Source organism: Canis aureus, chromosome X (assembly GCF_053574225.1).
Source record: "Canis aureus isolate CA01 chromosome X, VMU_Caureus_v.1.0, whole genome shotgun sequence".
Classification (NCBI taxonomy): Eukaryota; Metazoa; Chordata; class Mammalia; order Carnivora; family Canidae; genus Canis; species Canis aureus.
This window is the reverse complement of record NC_135649.1, coordinates 16,426,764-16,448,777: the sequence shown is the minus strand read 5'-3', so window position 1 is coordinate 16,448,777 and position 22,014 is coordinate 16,426,764. Positions and strand designations below refer to the sequence as shown.

General features: G+C 39.9%; 1 protein-coding gene across 1 annotated transcript in view; it reads left to right on the top strand.

Annotated features, from left to right (window-relative positions):
• LOC144307895 (transmembrane 9 superfamily member 2-like) overlaps positions 1–22,014 on the top strand; it is a 76,837-nt gene that overhangs the window by 29,914 nt on the left and 24,909 nt on the right. Inside the window, exons 8-12 of the mRNA XM_077887967.1 lie at positions 10,398–10,477; positions 13,813–13,918; positions 15,012–15,144; positions 16,167–16,286; positions 16,682–16,739. Coding sequence (XP_077744093.1) covers positions 10,398–10,477; positions 13,813–13,918; positions 15,012–15,144; positions 16,167–16,286; positions 16,682–16,739 — 497 coding nt within the window. The remainder of the gene's footprint in view (positions 1–10,397; positions 10,478–13,812; positions 13,919–15,011; positions 15,145–16,166; positions 16,287–16,681; positions 16,740–22,014) is intronic.

Here is a 22,014-nt window from a genome sequence, read left to right as displayed (position 1 = left end):
GCCCTGTACTCCATTTTATTCGTAATTGATTTAGTTAGTGCACTATCAATACGAACAACTCAAATATCTGATTTTTAATTATTATAAACAATGCTTTAATGAATGAACATTCTTACTTTTTTCCTTGTGTGATTATCTCCTAAAGTTAACTTCCTAGCGGTAGGATTAGTTAGGTAAAAGAGTGTACATATTTTGATAACACATTGTCAAATTCTTGTCCAAATTGCTCAGCCTGAGGATCTGCTGTTTCCTCACACACTCAGCAGTACTAAGTTTTTGTCAGTCTTTCAAAATCTTGCTTCAGAATTTTATTTTATTTTATTTTATTTTTTAATTTATTTATTCATAAAGACACAGAGAGAGAATGAGAGGCAGAGACACAGGCAGAGGTAGAAGCAGGCTCCATGCAGAGAGCCCGACGTGGGACTCGATTCGGGGCCTGACGTGGGACTCTATCCAGGGTCTCCAGGATCACGCCCTGGGCTGCAGGCGGCACTAAACCGCTGCACCACCGGGGCTGCCCGCTTCAGAATTTTAATTCTGTGAGCATATCAAAAGAAGATTGATTCATACTAAACAAACTGCTATGGGACCAATGTATAAATCAGAATACCAATTTATTAATTTACATGAAGAACTATATATACATGCCTAGAGGACCACACCATTCATGTTAGCTGGTTAGCACATCTGCCTGTTATAATGATATGTGAGAAAGCAAATATGAATAGAATAGAATAAATGGAAAGTTTCTTGGTGAGCATAGGACCCCCAGAGCAAAGGGAAATGAGTATTAAAAGATGATATTCATGGCACTCTGGTGCTCTTCTTGCCTATGAACTATGGGTTAGGTTCTCTTATCCCCGGACAGTATTAGAGGTGCTTCACCAAAAGATTAACTTTGGGGACTTCCTTTTATGGGGAAAACCTAATTATGATTATATAGATCTATGCATTTCTCTTTTTAATTTTTTAAAGGACTATATCTCATATTTTTGATTCAGCTTTGATGATACTTGATTTTTGTATAAAGGGCTTATTTCTTAAAGCTTTAGATGTGCCTTCTTGAAACCAAACCCTAATCACATTATTTGGGATTAGATCTCAAATTTCTTTAAATATTTACAAATTTTGGGATCCCTGGGTGGCGCAGCGGTTTGGCGCCTGCCTTTGGCCCAGGGCGCGATCCGGGATACCCAGGATCGAATCCCACGTCGGGCTCCCGGTGCATGGAGCCTGCTTCTCCCTCTGCCTGTGTCTCTGCCTCTCTCTCTCTCTCTGTGTGACTATCATAAATAAATAAAAAAATTTAAAAAAAAGTTTAAAAAATTAAAAAAAAATAAATATTTACAAATTTTGCTCCGTTTGTGTCATTTCTATAGATGGCCTGACAACCATTACAACAGGATTTTTTCCTAATCTCATTCTTAAAGCTATTCCGGGTTGGGGATGCCTTGCTTTTGTCCCTGTGTATCACCTATGTGCTTATATCCATTTTATTTTTCTTTAAAGATTTTATTTATTTATTTGAGAGACACACACAGAGAGAGGCAGAGACACAGTCAGAGAAAGAAGCAGGCTCCATGCAGGGAGCCTGATGTGGGACTCGATCCCGGGACTCCAGGACTACGCCCTGGGCCAAAGGCAGACACCCAACCACTGAGCCATCCAGGGATCCCCATGGTTATATCCATTTTATAAATGAGGATACCAAAGCCCAGTGAGAGGAAGTAATTTTCTCAGGATCATAGCAGGCAGAAGGTGGAATTGATATTCAAACTCAGGTCTGTCTAGCCCCCAGACTCATAGCTTTTCTACTCTACCATTCTGGCTTTCTGTATTAAAGGCCTATTCTATTTCCTGTCTGCAGAGTTACTGTGAAGAAAACGAGAAACGTTTATGTTAGAGATGTGTGTGTGTGTGTGTACTTTAGATTGTCCAGCTAGAGATCAGGATTACCTGATCCTACATCCCGAGGTTTACCCAAAGTAGTATAGTCCAGTCAGCCCTCTGATCTCTGGATGAAATACGCAAGTGTAATCTGGGGGAAGAAAGTGAAATATACCCCAAAGAAAGGAAAATAACCCTTCTCCAGTGATTGAGAATATTATTGAGTCTAAGCTACTATCAGCAGTTGATCAAAAAACTGAAGCCCTTCTACATATTTATCACTTATTCATCAGCTGTTAAAAATTTAAATGTAGGAGGGCACCTGGCTGGCTCAGTCAGTAGAGTGACTCTTCATCTCAGGTTTGTGAGATCAAGCCCCACGTTGGGTGTGGAGCCTACTTAAAAAAAGTTAAATGTAGGAACTTTTATGTTTATAGTATAGTAAAAGCCAAGGGAGAGCACATCTAAATTGAGGTTCAGGTTCATACCAGGAGCCTACATGGTATAGTGCTAGTGGACTGTCTGCCTGTCAGGAAGCAACTGTGGCTGTTAAAAGTTGAAGTACAAGTTCAGATGTAGCTATGCCAAAAGGGAGGATTGGGGAAATTTCCTTATTTTGGTTAGGTCCCAACCCCTTGTATCTTAACAGGTCCATATCCTGGAAGCTCTTCCAGAAGAGGGAATTATTTCCCTCTCCCATGGAAGCTCCTTTAGGGTGCTTAGAAGGCCCTTAGCTTCAAGAAGTGGCACTGTGGAAAGAACCAGACATTCCTGAGTTTGAATTCTGGCTCTGACATGTACTCGCTGTGTGAACCTTGGACAGGGTACTTCTCACCTCTTTTTCCTAACCTGTAAAATGGGGATAAAATAATCGCCTCCTGTGATTACTATCAGAAATGTGTGAACTAACATAAAAGGTTTAGCATAGGGCCCAACCCCTAGTAGACACACAATGTTTCCTATTCCTTCTGGTGGATACAGGAACATGTGATTTCTTTATTTATTTTTAAAGATTTTATTTATTTAATCATGAGAGAGAGACACACACACACACAGAGGCAGAGACATAGGCAGAGGGAGAGGCAGGCTCCCTGCAGGGACCATGATGCGAGACTTGATCCCAGGACCCCAGGATCACACTCTGAGCTGAAGGCAGATGCTCAACTGCTGAGCCACCCAGGTGTCCTGGAACATGTGATTTATAAATGTCTCACACAACAGTAGCTCATGCGTGCATCTGAACACCAGAATGTTGCTGTTGTAGGTGGAGGAGGTCAGGAGGAGTGGTGATGTATATTTCTAGTGCTGTTCATTTTATTGTCTTGAGTTGAAAAATGCTTTTTTGACCCAGTGATAATGATAGATATCAACATTTCTCAAAGTGCATTCCCTGGAACACTAGTCAAATAAGTTTGGAAAATGCTACTTTCTACTACTTCCTTTTTTAAAAAAGATTTTATTTATTCATGAGAGACACGGGGGTGAGGGACGCAGAGGGAGAGTCAGGCTCCCCAAGGAGCAGGGAGCCCTATGCAGGACTTGATCCCAGGACCCCAGGATCATGACCTGGGCTGAAGGTTGATGCTTAACTGACTGAGTCAGTCAAGTGCCTTTCTACTACTTCCTTTCTTAGCTTCACAAAGCACATTAGTAAAATATTTAAAAGTCTCCTAATAAAGAAACCTTTTGACTGAGTCTAACTCGGCATTTTACAGCCACACTTGGCTCTGGAGTACTCTTCTGGAGTATAATTTATATTGCATTGTGGTTGCCACTTTGGATCTCCTAAGTGTATATGGTTGTTGCATCTTAGAGTAGCTCACAGAATCTTATTTAACCTATAAGATAGCTTGAGCTTTCAGTAGACAAATAAGAAGCAAAGCTTCATACATTGGTAACTGTAATAAAAAATAAACTGCATTACGGCTTATGAAGGATTTTTTCAACTATTCTGTCTTCATTTGTTGAATACCTTCAGTGGTAATGACTATTTGAAGTGGAAATTTAATTTGAAAACTACTATTTTTCACCCTCCAATTAAATAATCGATTCAGGTCAATGTTATCAATGGATGTTAAAATTGGAGGTGAACGGGGATGCCTGGGTGGCTCAGTGGTTGAACATCTGCCTTTGGCCCAGGGCCTGATCCTGGATTCCTGGGATTGAGTCCTGTATCAGGCTCCTTGCATGGAGCCTGCTTCTCCCTCTGCCTGTGTCTCTGCCTCTCTCTGTGTGTCTCTCATGAATAAATAAAATCTTTAAAAAAAATTGGAGGTGAACAGTTATTGGGAAAACTGGTTACTCTCACAGTGGCAAAGTAGCACTCCACAGATGACTTATTAATCACAAATGGGAAAGTATAAAAGTAAGTGAGTGGATAACGAAATACATGAACATGAGTTCATACCAGTATCTGTGACTGTAAGCCACTGCAGTGTTCGGGCTAGCCCTCTCCCCTTGCGCATTGGTAACTTTTCTTTTCTGACACTGAGAAACCTGGCCCCTATCATCTACAATATGTGGACTTATTTGTTCAACCTTAGCATACATGTAGTGTCAGAACTGATAACCTATACCCCTGTGAGGAACACACTTATTAACGAGAATGCTGCATTTGTATAGCACTTGTTTTGGTAAAGAAATACCTTAGGTTCTCTTATCTTGTACCAAGTCTTTGAAATGTGGCATATATTTTATACCTGCAGCTCATCTCACTTAAGACCAGCCACATTGTGAGTGCTGAATAACCACATGTGATGAGGGGCTACCCTATTGGCAAAGATCTAGACCTTCACATTTCCTGGGAGTTTCCCCTTTGGCCCGTGCTTGCACATGTTTTCCCCTTTGGCCCGTGCTTGCACATGTTTTCCCTCTTTTTGCTGTTTCTCCATCCCAGCACGGAAAATCCTACCAGGTCCTGCAACATGGATTGATTCCTGGCCCTGGGTTGGGTGAACGACACTCTCACCCTCGGGCAGACTGTGGAAGCCTCCCATGTACCTCGGGCACACAGAGTCATTCTCGGGGTCAGCAGGGGAGGAGAGGTGTGATCCTGACACAGGGACCAGGCCCCGGGGGACATGGATGGGAAGCTGAACTTCATGCACGTGTCAAGCCACTTATAGATGTTAGTGCCATGCAGGAGCTGGGGCTCCTCAGCCACCTTGGTTGTGACCTCCATCATTCTGGCCTTCCTCTATCACCTTAGACCTCCTTGTACCTCCCCTGCAGCCACCTGCAAGTTGCCATTTGGAAGCAGAGCCCATGGTCATCAGCTGAGATTGTGGGCCTGAGCCCCTGGTCAGGCAGCCACTAGCTGCAGAAAGGTCCAGAGGCAATATCATTTTTAGTTTAAGAAAGTCTGCCTTTTTGTTTTTTTACACAAGCATTTTGTGCACTTTATGCTTTCAGAAAGTGATTCATTTTCCCAAATGGGTATAAAGTTTGGGGTTTGCATTTCAAATTTGTTCAGCAGTTATGGCAGGATGGGTCATAAAGATTAACATCTGAATGAAAAAAAAAACCATCTGAATGAAGACCTTTTATTCATCCATTTATATGACAAATATTTATCGAGTGCCTATTATATGCCTGGCATGGGAATTTTTGTAAAGTACCTACTTTAACTTTGTTTCTCACAATAGTCCTCTGAAAGCAGGTACTATTTTAAATCTCCATTTTATAGAAAATAAAACTGAGACTCATAGGAGGAAAGTCATTTGCCCCATGTCACCAATGTAAAGGATTATAAACCAAGTTTTGTTTGACTAGAGAGTCCAGGCTCTTAATACTGCATCTGTAATACATGGTGTGACTTTAAAATGGGAAGGCATCATGGTGGGTGAATTGGCCAGGAAGGCTTTATAAGAGAGAGGCCTTGAGCTGGACTTCTTTTCTTTTTATTTTTAAAAATATTTTATTTATTTATTCATGAGAGACACAGAGAAAGAGGCAGAGACATGGGCAGAAGAAGAAGCAGTTTCCCTGCAGGGAGCCCGATTTGGAACTCCATCCCAGGATCCTGGGATAACGACCTGAGCTGAAGGTAGACACTCAACCACTGAGCCACCCAGGTGCCCCACTTACTGTTTTTGTACTACCAACCAAATATTTTTTTGTTTCACTCTAATCCCAGTATTTTTGGCCATGTATGTGAGTTGTATAAGCTTTATAGGTGGGCCATCCTGGGACCCTCGCCACATTTATAGCATTGTTTTCCCTCCCCCTCCAAAATACATTCTTGATTTGTAGGCAGCATGGGCCACTAACTGAATTGAGAAGCGGAAAATTTTGGTATTTTGGTGCTAGCTGGCCTCAGACTCATAATGTGACCTTGAGTAAGTTCATTTGCCTCTCTGGACTTCAGTTTCTCCATAATAAAATGAGAGTGTTGAAATGGATCAGTAGTTCTCAACCCTATCACATTGATGTCCTTATTTGTTTGTTTGTTTATTTATTTATCTATTTAAAAATTTTATTTATTTGCCAGAGAGAGAGAGCGTGTGTGTGTATGCAGGGGGAAGCTGGGGGGAAGCAGACTCTGTGCTGAGCTCGGAGCCCCACGTGGGTTCTTGATCCAATTCTGAGTTCCTGACCTGAGCTGAAACCAAGAGTCAGACATGCTCAACTGACTGAACTGCCCAGGCACCCCTGACGTCCTATTTTAATATCAAATGTTTTGGCAGTTTCCCTTTACTACTGTCAATTCGTATTTATAGGTACTGTATGAACCTGTCTATGTGCATGGTTTTAATAAACATCAGTATAACACTCTAATTATAACAAAATAAAAGGAAAATAATTTCAAATAAAATAGCATGTAGTTCAGTGCATATTTCAGCCCATTTCTGGTGCCTTTGCCAATGTGTATGATCACTGCAAATGTGACAGCTGTGGATGTAGATGAATACAAGACTTGTACATTGGTAGCGCAAGTACCACATATTTCCAAATGATGGCATGATATCTTGAAATGTTGATCAATTTTGGTAAAGTTTCAATCCAGGGGTGCCTGTCTGGCTCAGTCGATAGAGCATGCTACTCTCGATCTTGGGGTTGTGAGTTCCATATTGGGGAGAGAGATTACCTGAAAAAATACCGTAAGAAAAGTTTCAAAGCAAACATAGCACCCTTTCCCTTCAATTTACATGGTAGTTGCATTCCACGAAAAAGTCAATGTATATTAAAAACGTGTAAAGAATACTTTATCTGTGCAATGGAATTAGAATCCAGGCATGGATAATAATCATCAGCAGTTTTTCACTCACACTACATTGGATGGTGCATTTTGGACGTTTTTCTTAATTCTTTGTGGGGCTGGTCTCTGAGGGCACTGCAGGAAGTCTGGCATCCTATGCTGCAAATTCCAGAAGCATCCCTGCACATTTTCATTATGCCCTCTAGGGGGTGCTGCTCCCCCAGTTGAAAACATCTGGACTAGAAGAAGCCTTAGCTAACTGCCCATTGGATTCTTGGAGGCCCTGCATGTTTGTTGAGTAAGATCCATGGTGAAATATTGTGTCAGGACTCGAGTCCTGTCTTTGTTTCTACCTCTGCTGCTTGTGCCTGTAATATAAACAACACTAAAGACTTGTTTACCTCATGGGATTTTATGAGAATTGTTATGTCTTATAAAAGATTTTGAAACTCTGGTGTGTAAAGAAGCAGAATAACTCAGGAGTTTTTGGTGGATTAAGAAGTAGGTTCCACCACTTAGTTATCTGTCTGCATTGATCAATTTGTTCTCAAAGGTGCCTTAGGATCTTTCAGTAGTTTCTTACTTTCTTAGGGAAGAGTAATATGTGTTATGGCCTGTTATTTCCAGCAGATGGCAATGTTTGGTGCAAAAACTGTTAGGTTTCACCACTGCAGATTTCTCTAGGCTTTCTTTGTATTTAAAATCCAAACTTCATGTTGCGTATTTGAAAGTATCTCTCCTTTCTGAAAGGCTTGATATGAGTTATCTTGCTTAAGGCAATAGATAGGCTGGTGAAGAAGATGCCTGTAATTCAGATGGTGAAGAAGATGCCTGTAATTCAGATTCATACAAATCAAGTCACATTTTACTATAGAAACTATATTATAATAGAATGGCTAGGATACATTCTTTTATGCAATGAGTATTTATCCCTTGATTTGTCTATAAATTCTGATTTCCTGATAGGCTTTACATAATAATTTATTTTGAAACAATTTCAGACTACAGAAAGATCGCCAGAACAATACAAAGAACCCCCATAGTCCCTTTAAATCAGATGCCCCAATTGTTACCGTTTAACTCATTTGCTGCTTTGTTCACCCTTCTCTGTGCGTCCATTAGTATTAGCCTTTTTCTGAATCTTTAGAGAGGTAGGTGTTCTATCATTCCTAAACACTCCAGTCTTTCCCCTAAAAAGATCACTTTCCGGGCAGCCTGGGTGGCTCAGGGGTTTAGCGCTGTCTTCAGCCCAGGGCGTGATCCTGGAGACCCAAGATCAGGCTCCCTGTGTGGAGCCTGCTTCTCCCTCTACCTGTGTCTCTGCCTCTCTCTCTCTCTGTGTCTTTCATGAATAAATAAAGTCTTAAAAAAAAATAAAAAGATCACTTTCCTATTAGCATAGCATATAACTAGCACATAACTCTCCAAATCATGCATTGGTATCACATTACCATCTGGTCCACATCCATCCATTCAAATGTCACTGGCTGGCCAACAATGTCACTTTTTCCCTTTGTGGTTTGAGATACCATGCAGGATTATGTGTTGTTTAGTTCTGATCTCCAATCCAGACCAGTTCTTCCATCTTTCTCTGTCTTTCACATCCTTGAAATTTTTATAAAGACTTTACAATCTGCAGGATGACCATTAATCTGGGTCTGTCTGATGGTTCTTTATGACCAGGCTCAGGCCATACATTCTAGACAGAGATTATACTGCAGAAGTGATACTGTACATTAGAAGGCACTTGATGTCAACATACCCTGTCACTGGTAATGTTAACTGCGATCACCTGGTCATCGGGTTTTAACTAAAATCCACTGTTTTTTTTTTTTTTTTTTTTTTTTTTAAAATCCACTGTTGAATTAAAACCCAATGAAAATCTATCATTTAGATTATTATAAATTTTTATATTTTTAAGTAAGCTCCACACCCAACGTGTGGCTCAAACTCACAACCCTAAAATCAAGAGTTGCATGCATGGTCTACTGACTGAGCCAGCCAGGTGCCCCTTAGGGTTGTTTTTTTAAAGTTGTACACATTAAGGACACCTGGCTGGATGCAGCTCTTGATCTCAGGGTTTTGAGTTCAAGACCTGTGCTGGGCATGAAGCTTACTTATAAAAAAAAAAAAAAAGAAAGAAAGAAAGAAAAAGAAAAGCAGTGCACATTGAGTTTCTCCATCCTCCAACTCTAAACTTCAGAAAAAAACACCTAAGTCATTTCAAATACTACTTGGTCTATTTGTACCAGCATTTTCCTTTTGCTAAGAGCATGTTATTGATTTGAGGGGTGATTACTCTGTATTAATGGTGTAAGTATTTACTGCGGATTACCAGTTAAGATTTTCATCTACTGGGGATATTTTATAAGAATGCTACTGATATGGGATGCCTGGGTGGCTCAGTGGTTGAGGGCCTGCCTTCAGCCCCGGGCATGATCCTGGAGTCCTGGGATCTAGTCCCGCATCAGGCTCCCTGCATGGAGCCTGCTCCTCCCTCTGTCTGTGTCTCTGCCTCTCTCTCTCTCTCTCTCTCTGTGTCTTATGAATAAATAAATAAAATCTTAAAAAAAAAAGCTACTGACAGTTTGAATTTGATCACACATCAGGAAAAACAGCCTGATTGTTTAATTGTATTTTTTTGTGGTTTATTCAGTATTGAAAATTACAAAAGTTGAAAACAAAGCATCTTTTATAAACTTATTGCTACTACATCTCAAAAGACTTAACATAAAAATGCAGAGTTGCCTGGCTGGCTCAGGCAGAAGAGCACGGGACTTAATCTCAGGGTTGTGAGTTCAAGACCCACATTGGGTGTAGAGATTACTTTAAATAGATGCTTTGTTTTATTTTTAAAATTTTCATTTATCTGAGAGGGTGAGTACGAGTAGGGGGAGGGGCAGGGGGAGAAAGAGGCTCCCCACTGAGCAGAGAGCCCAATGTGGGACTTGATGTGGGTTCGATCCCAGGATCCTAAGATCACAACCTGAGTTGGAGGCAGAAGCTTAACGGACTGAGTCCTCCAAGTGCCCATAAATAGTCTGTTTTTTTTTTTTTTAAAGAATGCTACTTCTGGTGAACAGCAGCAAGCTAAAATTTGTTTCTTCCTAGTCCCTTTCTGGAATGAAGAAGAATACCAGTTAATAAAAAGAAGATAAAATGCCATGGTATATCTCATTATTCCATGAAGTTAGCAGTAAAGAAATGGAGAAAGTACATGCAGAATAACTTTCTGTCTGTTTTAGCATTATAACTAGCAAGAAGTCAGTGAAAGTTTGGTCATATAATTGTATATTTTTTGTTTTTTTAGGAAAACAAAAACATCAGGTGGGCATCTAGATGGGATTATATTTTGGAGTCCATGCCTCATACCAACATTCAGTGGTTTAGGTGAGTATTTTAGTTATATCTTTTATTTTTAATTTTATTTATTTATTTTTAGTAATCTCTACCCCTAACATGGAGCTTGAACTCACGACCCTGAGATCAAGTCATGTGCTCCCCTGACTGAGCCAGCCAGGCACCCCTAGGTAACATACTTTATGAAATGAAGAATATGTAGCTTGAGTGGGGGGATATATATAAATATATATATCTGTATATATAATACAGATTATATAAAATAAGAAAATAAAATAAATAAATAAATAAATAAATAAAAGATTGAGCAGGGGGAGGGGAAGGAGAGGGAATGTCAAGCAGACTCCCTGGTCAGTGTGGAGCCTGATGCAGGGCTCATTTCCAGGACCCTGAGATCATAACCTGGGCAGAAATCAAGAGTCAGATGCTTAGCTGACTGAGCCATTAGGCACCCCTGTACATATATATTTTTATTTAGTTTTTATTTTTATAAAAGATTCTATTTATTTATTCATGAGAGACATGCCAGGAGCCTGATGCGGGACTTGATCCCGGGTTCAGAAAGTCTGAGCGAAACCGAGAGGGGGCAAAGCAGTGAGCAGCTGGGGTACACGCAGGTTGGGATGCCTAAGAGTTGGAGAAGACAGCCAGGAGAAAGGGCAAGGGATTACAGATGAGAAACCAAAACTCGTCAAGGGGACATTCTGCCAGCAGGTCAGACGACAGAGAGGACTGTGTGGAGATAAGGTGTGCGAGTGAAAGGGGGCTCATTCGGCTGGCCTTCTTGCCCAGGGTCTGTTAGGGGGCTGGGCGCTCTGCTGGGCCCTGGGACAGTGAGAGAGGCCTGCAGGCTTCTGCTCCCACGAAGCTCACTATGTTCTCTGGTGGATTCAGAGTGAAAGTGTTGGATTCCTCAGGAATCTGGTCCAAACCAGAGTGAGACTTTTCAGCCTGAGACAGAGGGATGGACCAGCTGAGAAGGTGGTGATTGGGCATTACTGTGGCAAAGGGCTGAGCAAAGGGCTGAGGTCAGGGTGCTCGATGTGGGATGGAAGATGACTAGAAAAGTAAAACTGTAAGTGAGGAAAGGTGAGTATGGGCCTTCAAGATGATTTTTTTCTATTGCCATTGCGTTTAAAGTGAGAATAGCAGGGTGCCTGAGTAGTACAGTTGGTTAAGCCACAGACTCTTGATTTCAGCTCAGGTCATAATCTCGGAGTCGAAGGATTGAGCCCCTTATTGGACTTCATGCTCAGCGGGGAGTCTGCTTGAGATTCTCTCTCCCTTTCCCTCTGCCTCTCTCCCACCCTCACCTGCACTCTCTTTCTCTAAACAAAGAAATCTTTTAAAAAAGTGAGAACAGCATCTCCCACTCCTATTTTTCTAGATTTGTTCCTTCTCTTCCTGCTCTCCCTCCTCCTTCTCATCTTCATTATTATGGTCATATTGTAGCTTTTCCACAGAGTCTTTTGTTTGGGCAACTGTGAAGGTCCAATTTTGTTACACCCCCAGAAGTCTCTTCAGATAAAATTTATGTAAATGGTTTCTCCAAAGGGACTGTGAAAGCAGAGGGCCTCCAGATACATTGTGGGGACTAATGTCTCGTAGTATTGATATTTATAGTGTAATGAAGAACATGCTTTAGTTTCTGTCGCGAGCTAATTTACTTACATTTAACAGACATTTTAGACATCAATCATCTTTTTAAAAATTTTTAATTGAAGTACAGTTGACGTACAGTATTATTAGTTTCGGATGTACCGCATATTGATTTGACAGTCCTATACTTTACAAAATGCTTACCGTGATGGGTGTAGTTGCCATCTGTCACCATACGCAGTTATTACAATATTATTGACTATATTCCCTGTACTGTACCTTTTATCCCCAGGGCTTGCTTATTTACTTATTTATTTTATTTTATTTTATTTTTTTAAATTTTTAAAATTTATTTATGATAGTCACACACAGAGAGAAAGAGAGGCAGAGACACAGGCAGAGGGAGAAGCAGGCTCCATGCACCGGGAGCCCGACGTGGGATTCGATCCCAGGTCTCCAGGATCGCGCCCTGGGCCAAAGGCAGGCGCCAAACCGCTGCGCCACCCAGGGATACCTTATTTACTTATTTATATCAAAAAGTATAGTTGACACACAATGTTACACTAGTGTCAGGTGTACAACATGGTAATTGGACAAGTTTATAGGTTATGCTGTGCTTTGTTCAAGTGTAGCTGCCATCTGACTCCATTGAGCCCTATTACAGCACCATTGACTATATTCCCTATGCCGTACCTTTCAACCCCATGACTTATTCATTCTATTAACTGGGAACCTGCACCTCCCGCTCTCCTTCACCCATTTTGCCCATCCCTCTAGCCCCCTTCCCCTATGGTAACCACCAGTGACCTGTTTATTTTGTAACTGGAAGTGTGTACCTGCTTCACCTATTTTGGCCTTCCCCACCACCATCTCTACCTTGGCCATTGTAAACCTCAATCATCTTATTGGCACCTTTCTAAAAACAATGCTGGTCTTTTCAGAGATTCCGGTGAAACTTTGTTGATGTGTCTGGGTTTGGCTGGGTGGTGGGATGGCAGAGGCACTGGTTTTGATTTGGGGATAATTTTTAAGTTTTAGTTTTAGATTTATTTATTTATTTATTTATTTATTTATTTATTTATTTATTTTTAAAGGTTTTATTTATTTATTTGATAGACACTGAGCATGCTCGAGTTGGAGGAGGGGTAGAGGGAGAGGGAGAAGCAGATTCCCGGCTGAGTAGGGAGACAGATGTGGGGCTCGATCCCAGGACCCCAGGATCATCACCCAAGCTGAAGGCAGACACCTAACTGACTGAGCCATCCAAGTGCCCCCAAATTTTAGTTTTAGAAATAGTAAGAGCTGGTACGTAAGTTGTCCATAGGATCATTACCCTGAGCTCATAGAATGATAAAGAGAGTACAACCTTGGTCTGTCAGCTAAGAAGTTAGCCATTATTTCAACCTTGATTCCTGAATTTTCATTCTCAGTTCCATACTCTGGAACTGAGTTTCTGTTATTGTTCTTATACACTTCTCACTTCTTTTTGCGAATGTACTCTTAAAAATAATTCTAAAATCCCCTTAAGAATAATAGTGTTGCTTCTACTGCTTTATTTGTAATACACTTTTGTGGTAGAGCTTTACATTCATTTAATATATTGATATATTCAGCACTTGATTTTAAGTTTAACCTTGGAAAACTGATCGAGATAATGATAATTTGAATGTCTTTCTTTTATATGTACACACATTTTCTTTGTCCTGTTCAGGAAAGGAACTTGAGATTTAACTTCTGTCTCTCTTTTTCTTCCTTAAATTTTCCAGTATTATGAATTCCTTTGTTATCATTCTCTTCTTATCTGGGATGGTGGCTATGATTCTATTAAGGACTCTCCACAGAGACATTATCAGATACAATCAGATAAATCCTGTAAGTAAAAATGCACATATTTGATTCAGCACATATTTAAATGCCTACTCTGCCCAGTTGTCAATATAATATATATTGACTATATATAAGATTTTATTTATTTATTCACGAGAGACAGAGAGAGAGAGAGGCAGAGACACAGGCAGAGGGAGAAGCAGGCTCCATGCAAGGATCCCGACGTGGGACTCAATCCCGGGTCTCCAGGATCAGGCCCTGGGGTGAAGGCGGCGCTAAACTGCTGAGCCATCCGGGCTGCCAATATTATATTTTTACTTAGAGTAATACCTTGAATACAGCACATTTTCAATGTCTAGTCACTTTGCCTCTTATACCAAATCAGAAATTATGGAGTTGTATAGATCCTTAAAAAGTACAAGTAAGGTTATTAGAGAAGTATTTGTGTTTTTTTAAATTTTATTTATTTGAGAGAGAGAGAGAGCATGAACAAGGGGAGGGGCAGAGGGAGAGAGGGGGGAAAAAGACTCCCCACTGAGCAGGGAGATGGATACAGGGCTTGATCCTAGGACCCCGGGATCATCACCTGAGCCAAAGGCAGTTGCTTAACTGACTGAACCGCCCTAGAGAAGTATTTGTTATCAACTCTGGTTCTATTCCTTTTTATGTGTTTCTGAACTTCCAAAATATTATTATTTAAGGTTTTCATTAATTTGGAGCATGAGATAAATGTAGTAAACATTGCAAAATACTGTCCTTTAGGTTAAATTTATTTTATCTCATTTATACTGTTTTGACTTATAATCATTTGCGTATTGGTGAATTTTAGATCTCTGTAAAATTGGTTGAATTCCTTCTGTATGTTAAATCATTTTGCTTTCTTCATGAAATTAAGCCAGGTATGTGCCCTATATGATGAACACATTCCCCCTAGTGCAAACCATAGAGCTAGGGAGCAATTTATCTATGGCAGGATCACTTACCTTCCAGAGTATCCAAAGTGAGCTATTGGTTTCCAGTTAGTCTGTCTTTAGAGGAAAATTAATTTTCATCTAATTTTCAGAGTTTTGGTAACTTTCTGTAATAGTGTGTGTTTACACACATACATGTGTTATACACATGTCTTTCTCATATGCAGGAAGACATCCAGGAGGACTTTGGTTGGAAGCTGGTTCATGGAGATGTATTCAGACCTCCAAAGAGAAGAATGTTGCTGTCGGTTTTCCTGGGCCAAGGAACACAAATTTTGATCATGACATTTGTTACCTTATGTGAGTAGGCTAAGATCAATAGGTATTGTCTTAAACATTCTTAGTCAACTGCTGGCATATGTCCAATTTTGATCCATGTGTGCAAAATGACTTTGAAAATACCTAAAGTTTAAGAAAATGTGTGTTTTATAGTACTTATATTTTCATTTTCTCAAATTAAGGATACAAGTCTAAATGTATTCCTATGTCAAGGACCTTTCAGGGCTTCTTCAGTTCTGAATAATTTATTGTAATGTCCAATACACATATACCTTGCCTTGTAAAACAGATGCTTTCTTGAAAATCAGCATGAGGGTAGAAGCATATTTTTTATGTGGACTAAGGGAATTCATAATTAACGACTAGCATTTTGAAATATGGTAAGCCTAGGTGCTGGTCTTTAAATGTCTACACAGAATGGCCTCTTTAGTAGTCTTAGAACAGCTGATGAACCCTGGCTGCCTTCATTTATAAGGTAAAAATGGAGCTTGTCAGTTTTTGATAGCCAGAGTGGTGATTTTCATAAACAAAGCTGCTGTAAAAAATATGGCTTATTAGGTGTTTCACATGTCAGTGATAGTTTAAAAATTTAGCTCTTGAGGTTACATTTTCCTAAGGTGGAGTCTTGCTTTGATTCTTTTTTTTTTTTAATTCCTCACTTCGAATAAGAGGAAGTGGAAGGAAATTTTGGTGTGAAATATGGTTTGCTGTTTAGGGAGTGATAGTGGAGTAGAGAAGAGTGAGTGAGTTTGTTTAATTTGTATTTAAACAGCGAGATTAAAGACTGGACCCAAAGTCTTGGGAACAGACTTCATTTGCCTGCTATTGAAAATCACACCTTTTTTGTTAAGAAAAAAATTGTTGTTAGCTAAGTAGATAACATTCATTCACAGGGTTACTGAAATACTCATACCACAGAAATTCCTTGTGTACTGTTACACATAATGTGTTTAATAAAGTGGACCTTTAATTTATTATAAGGTCTTGTGTGCTTCTGAGGCTGTTATTGTCACTGCTTTGATATTTCTTTTCTGTACCTTTAGTTCTGGCCTGCCTCGGCTTTCTTTCCCCCGCCAATCGGGGTGCCCTAATGACCTGTGCTGTTGTGTTATGGATCCTCCTGGGAACTCCTGCTGGATATGTGTCCGCTAGAATGTATAAGAGTAAGCACTGCAACTGTTATCATTCCAGTTAGTTGGTGTGTTAAATGTAGAAATTAAGAGGCCATAAAGGAAAACATTTAAAAATTGCATGGAGCATTTTAGTTTATTTATTTATTTTTAAAGATTTTATTTATTTCTTCATGAGAGACATAGTGAGAGAGGCAAAAACACAGGCAAAGGAAGAAGCAGGCTCCTCGCAGGGAGCCCAATTGGGAACTCGATCTCAGGACCCTGGGATCATGCCCTGAATGGAAGGCAGATGCTCGACCACTGAGCCCCACCCTGCATGGGGCATTTTAGCCAGTCTCTCAAAATATCATTGTGTCCTAGGTATAAAGTAGTTGTACAGTGAGCTGCATAAATTGCTATAATAACTATTTCTTTTACTTCCCCAGCCCTTAAAGGTGTTAACTGGAAGACGAATTTTTTGTTGACAGCACTATTGTGTCCTGGGTTAGTATTGCTTCTTCTTTTTTCTCTACACAATTAGGCTTTTAGACTCCATCTTGGAAAAATCACTGTATATGATAATAATGAGTAGAAAGGAGATGGGTAACCACTGTGTTTTCTGTAGTGCCAGCATTCTCTCCCTTTGCGGTATCTGCATTCCTTTCATTTATTTGTACATCATAGCCTCCGGTACAAAGAGATGGCCATGGTGCTGCTGTATTTAATTTTGATCTTTGGTTTGGAAGCAGATTTCATAAATGCACATCTTAGTTATACAGCTCACATTATATATTATGTTAGAATGGCAATTTTTTTTAAAGATTTTATTTATTTATTCATGAGACACACACACACACACACAGAGGCACAGACACAGGCAGAAGGAGAAGCAGGCTCCATTTCATGCAGGGAGCCTGATGTGGGACTCCATTCCGGGTCTCCAGGATCACACCCTGGGCTGAAGGCGGTGCTAAACTGCTGAGCCACCCAGGCTGCCCAGAATGGCAATTTCTGTACTCCCTTGTGTTATTCCCCCTTGTCACTGGCTTCTGTGATCATTTCTTCCCATTCCCCTAGTTCCTGCAGTGTCATCAGTGACTGCAGTTCCCAGGTAGAGTCACTGTCCAATTAATTGGGAGTGGGTGGTGCTGCCAGTAGCTCAGTGTGGCCCCTGATTATAGAGATGTGGGACCAGTGGTCACATCAGGGAGCAAGTGTCCGAGGTCACATGGGAAGTCAATGACAGACCCCAGGCTATAGATAAATGAATGTCCCCTCTGCATCCCCTCCAGGGCTCTTCCCACAGAACCTCACTGATGAAATGCCGACTCAGTTTGGGAGTTTCATCTCCTTAGTCAGCCTGGGCTACCATAACAAAATACCATGGACTGGAGTTGGGGTGGGGTTCAAGCAATAGAAATTTGATTGCTCACAGTTCTGGAGGCAGGGATGTAGGAGATCAGGGCACCAACAGGGTCTGGTCCTGGTGAGAGCTCTCTTCCTGGCTTGCCGATGATGACTGCCTTCTTACTGTTTCCCCACATGGCAGGCAGAGATGGTGAACTCTCATGTTTCTTCTCATAAAGGCATCGATCTCATCATGAAGGCCCTACTCTCATGACTCATCTAAGCTTAATCACCTCCCAAAGGCTTGCCTCCAAATCCCATTACATTGTGAATTGGGGCTTCAACATATGAACTGGGTGGGGTGGGGGGGACATAATGTAGCCCATAGAATGTTTCATTTCCAATATTCTTTCCTTGATATGTTATGAAGGACAGGTTTTTTTTTAAGGAAAAATTAGTGGATTATATCTTATTTGTCACGTGGTACTTTAATTCCTATTTGTTATGAAATTCCCATGTCCGTGATGCTAGGAGTATGTCACAATAACTGGAAGAGGTCTTATAATGAAAGTTATACATAGTAAATTCAGTTATATTATATTCTGATTAGTGAAAAAGTGAAAGAAAATGCTTTAATAATGTTCTGTGACTGAGTATCATGCGATAAATCATGCAGTGCAGTGATGGGTTCTGTAGATCCATAATCATTCATCTCCACGTGGTTGGGTTCCCTCAAAACTCCAGGGAAAAAGATATGACATTGAAAGGATTGAACATTACAAGTTTGCACATTAAACAGAGAAACCTCAGAATTTTTTACATATTTAAACTAAGGACACCTTGAATAGAGCCATCTGCTTTTCCTATAACTCTTTTCAAGGGAACTAGAATGGGTGGTCTTTTCTGAGGTGAATGCTTTATTACATTTATGTACAAAAGTGATGTCCTTGACAATACTTTGGATATTTGTTGCTTCAAGTTCAAGACTCAGATGAATCCAAAACTGAATAAATTAGGCACAAAGTGCCATTGTGCAAAAGTCATTATACTGGATTATAATACAAGGGATATTAAATCAAGAGCCAATCAATAAGCCATTCACTATTCTTTGTATTATTTTGTTACTCATTCAACATACTTACTATGTTTTTGTTTTGTTTTTACTAAATTTAAGGCATTATGCTAGGCACTATAGAGGAAAGAAACACAAATTGCCCCTGAAACTCTGCCTTCATGGCTTAAGATGAATAATGACCATTTTTCATCACACAGATGTTCTATCTTATTGTAAAAAGAAGTCATATCATTGAAATAGATGTAAAAGACTTAGAATATGCCATATCACTAAGCTTGATTAGTCAAATTAAATAATTATTGTCTGAAAGGCATTAGCATTTGCAATGCACCAATAGCTGCTTTCATCATGTTTTCTATGGGATCAATTCTGAAGAATGTTTTACACAGAAAAATTTAAAAATTTGAGAAATCCATAATAACACAGCTCAGGTTTACATGGATTGTGAAATGATGCAGTGTCAAGCCACAGCTTTGTAAAAGTAAAAACAATTTTGAATTTGAAAAGCAACTGGTAATGGTGGTTGTGTCCTGGGTGGGTTTTTGGGTGTCTGGGGGACAGTAGTGTGAAGGAGAATATTTATATTAGACTTGTCATTCTTTTTTTAAGCTTTTGCATCCTATACCATATGCACATGTTAACTTTTTATTTTTATCACTATTATTATTATTATTATTATTATTATTTTTAAGTAGTCTCTACACCCTAAGATCAAGACTTGAGTTGAATCAAGAGTCAGATGCTTAACTGACTGTGCCACCCAAGCACCCCACATATTTTTATTTTTTTTAAAATTTAAAATTTTTAAATTTTTCTTTTTTTTGTATATATATATTTTTTAAAGATTTTATTTATTTATTCATGATAGTCACAGAGAGAGAGAGAGAGAGGCAGAGACACAGGCAGAGGGAGAAGCAGGCTCCATGCACCGGGAGCCCGATGTGGGATTTGATCCCGGGTCTCCAGGATCGCGCCCTGGGCCAAAGGCAGGCACCAAACCGCTGTGCCACCCAGGGATCCCTTTTTGTATATTTTTTTATTGGAGTTCGATTTGCCAACATGGAACACCCAGTGCTAATCCCACCTATTTTTAAATAATTTCATTATAAATAACAGTAACAACAACTTATAACTATAAAAGTGGAGAGGTAGCACAAGCTTTAGCATCACACACATATACACGCACATACGCACACACATACATGTGCATGTGTGTGCCTGCATGCACCTATGCTCTGCACTCTGGACACACACAGCAGTTCATTTCCCAGTGCTGCCTCCTTGTAGTTACCAGGTCTTGAGCATGTCGTGAAAAATACTGCAATGAACATAGGGGTACAGGCATCTCTTTGAGATCTTTGCCTTCTATTGTGTTCAATAGATATTTTCTACTGTACCATTTTTATTCCTATGACATTTCTTCTATTTTTTTGAATTATTTTCTTAGTGGTTCCCTCACAGATTACAATTAATGTCTCAATTTATGCCAATCTGGTTTGGGTTAATACCAATTTACTTTCAAGTTTATATGAAAAGTTTGCTTCTATATAGCTCCTTTCCCTCCTCCCTTCTTTTTGCTGTTATTGCCATACAGATTACATCTTAATACTTTGTATGCTTGTCAACACAGATTTATAATGATTGCATTATGCAGTTGTCCTTTAAAGGCAAAAAAAGAGCTTCAAAAATATTTACTGATTATGGGATGTTGGGCAAGTGATTTTACCTCTCTCATCTTGGCTTTCCTCATCTGTACTATGCAAATCATGGTATTAGCTACTTCAAGGTTGCTGTGAGGATTAAATGGGATAATGTGTGTAATGGATTGGAAATGGTGCCTAGCATTAGTGCTAGGTATAAATGGTAGCTGTGGTTATTAGCTACTCTTGACTTCTGCTGTCATGCCTTTGCTCATGCTGTTCCATCTTTTTGTAATCACTTCTTTGCAATCCTCCAATGCCAAATTTCTATTCTTTTTTATGTCCCAGCTCAAATGCCATCACTTCCATGTTCTGGAATGTACAGTGTCTATTATCATTACTATAACACTTATCACAGTGTTCTTTAGATTGGGGTTATTTGTGATATACTTTATCTAATTGTGCATTCTAAAACTCACGAGGGTGAGTACTATGCCTTATTCTTCTATATCTTTCACAGTGTGTAACCAAGTGCCTTATACAGAGGATAAGTGCCTTATATGGAATAAGTGCTCAGTAAATATCTACTGTATGACTGAATCAAGTGAATAATTTAAAAATGCAGAACAGATTCAATTTCCTAGTTCTGTTAGTAGAACTGAATGCTATTTTAAAGCAATAAGGCAGGCATGATACAAAGGACATATTTCCCTGAAGTGGCTTAGGGGCTCTCTTAGGTAGATGGGAGAGAGAATCACAAGGTACTGACATTTCTATTTCTTAGAATGTGGTAGATTGACTCATAGTATATATGCAAGTAGCTCATACACTGCCATAACTGTGCAGTGTAAAAATTTCTTTAGATTTAAAAGTAGAAGCATTTAGGCTAAGGGACACGTATGCTCCCTAAAAGAAATTAAAGAAAGGAAGATAAACCATATACTTTTTTTCATGTAACCCCAAAAGTGGTGTGTAGGAAAAGGAAGAGGTAGCATACTTTGATGCTATTTTACAATTAGAAAGAAGCAAGTCTGAACTCCAGCACTTACTATTAGGCCCTCAATTTTAGGAAAGTGGCTTTGGGAAGTCCTATAACCTTCCTGATTGTGCATTTCCTTGTCTGTCATGCCTGTGTTGCAGAGTCGTTCAGAGAAGTAAGTGAACTAATGGATTGTGAAATTGTTTTGTGAGCTATAAAGGATGTTTGGGGGATCCCTGGGTGGCACAGCGGTTTGGCGCCTGCCTTTGGCCCAGGGCGCGATCCTGGAGACCCGGGATCGAATCCCACGTCAGGCTCCCGGTGCATGGAGCCTGCTTCTCCCTCTGCCTGTGTCTCTTCCTCTCTCTCTCTCTCACTGCGTGCCTATCATAAAAAAAAAAAAAAGGATGTTTGGTCACTCTTCTGTGTTCCTACTGTTCTGTGTTTATCACCTGCTATCGCATTTCCCATGTTGTATTGTAATTTATTTGTTTATCTCTGTCTCCCACTAGGCTGAGCTTTTCAGAGCAAAGGTTTTCATTTATCTTTGAATGCCAGGGCCCAACACATAGGTACTCAATAAATGTTTGATGAATGTGTGGATAAGTGGTTCAGGTAGGAGATGAAACCAGATGACCTCTTTGGTTTCCTTTTAGTTTTGCTGTTTAAGATTCCATGGAAAGGTCTAGAAATAATTAGATATCAACAAAGGAAGAACCATTTAGAATATAAAAACTT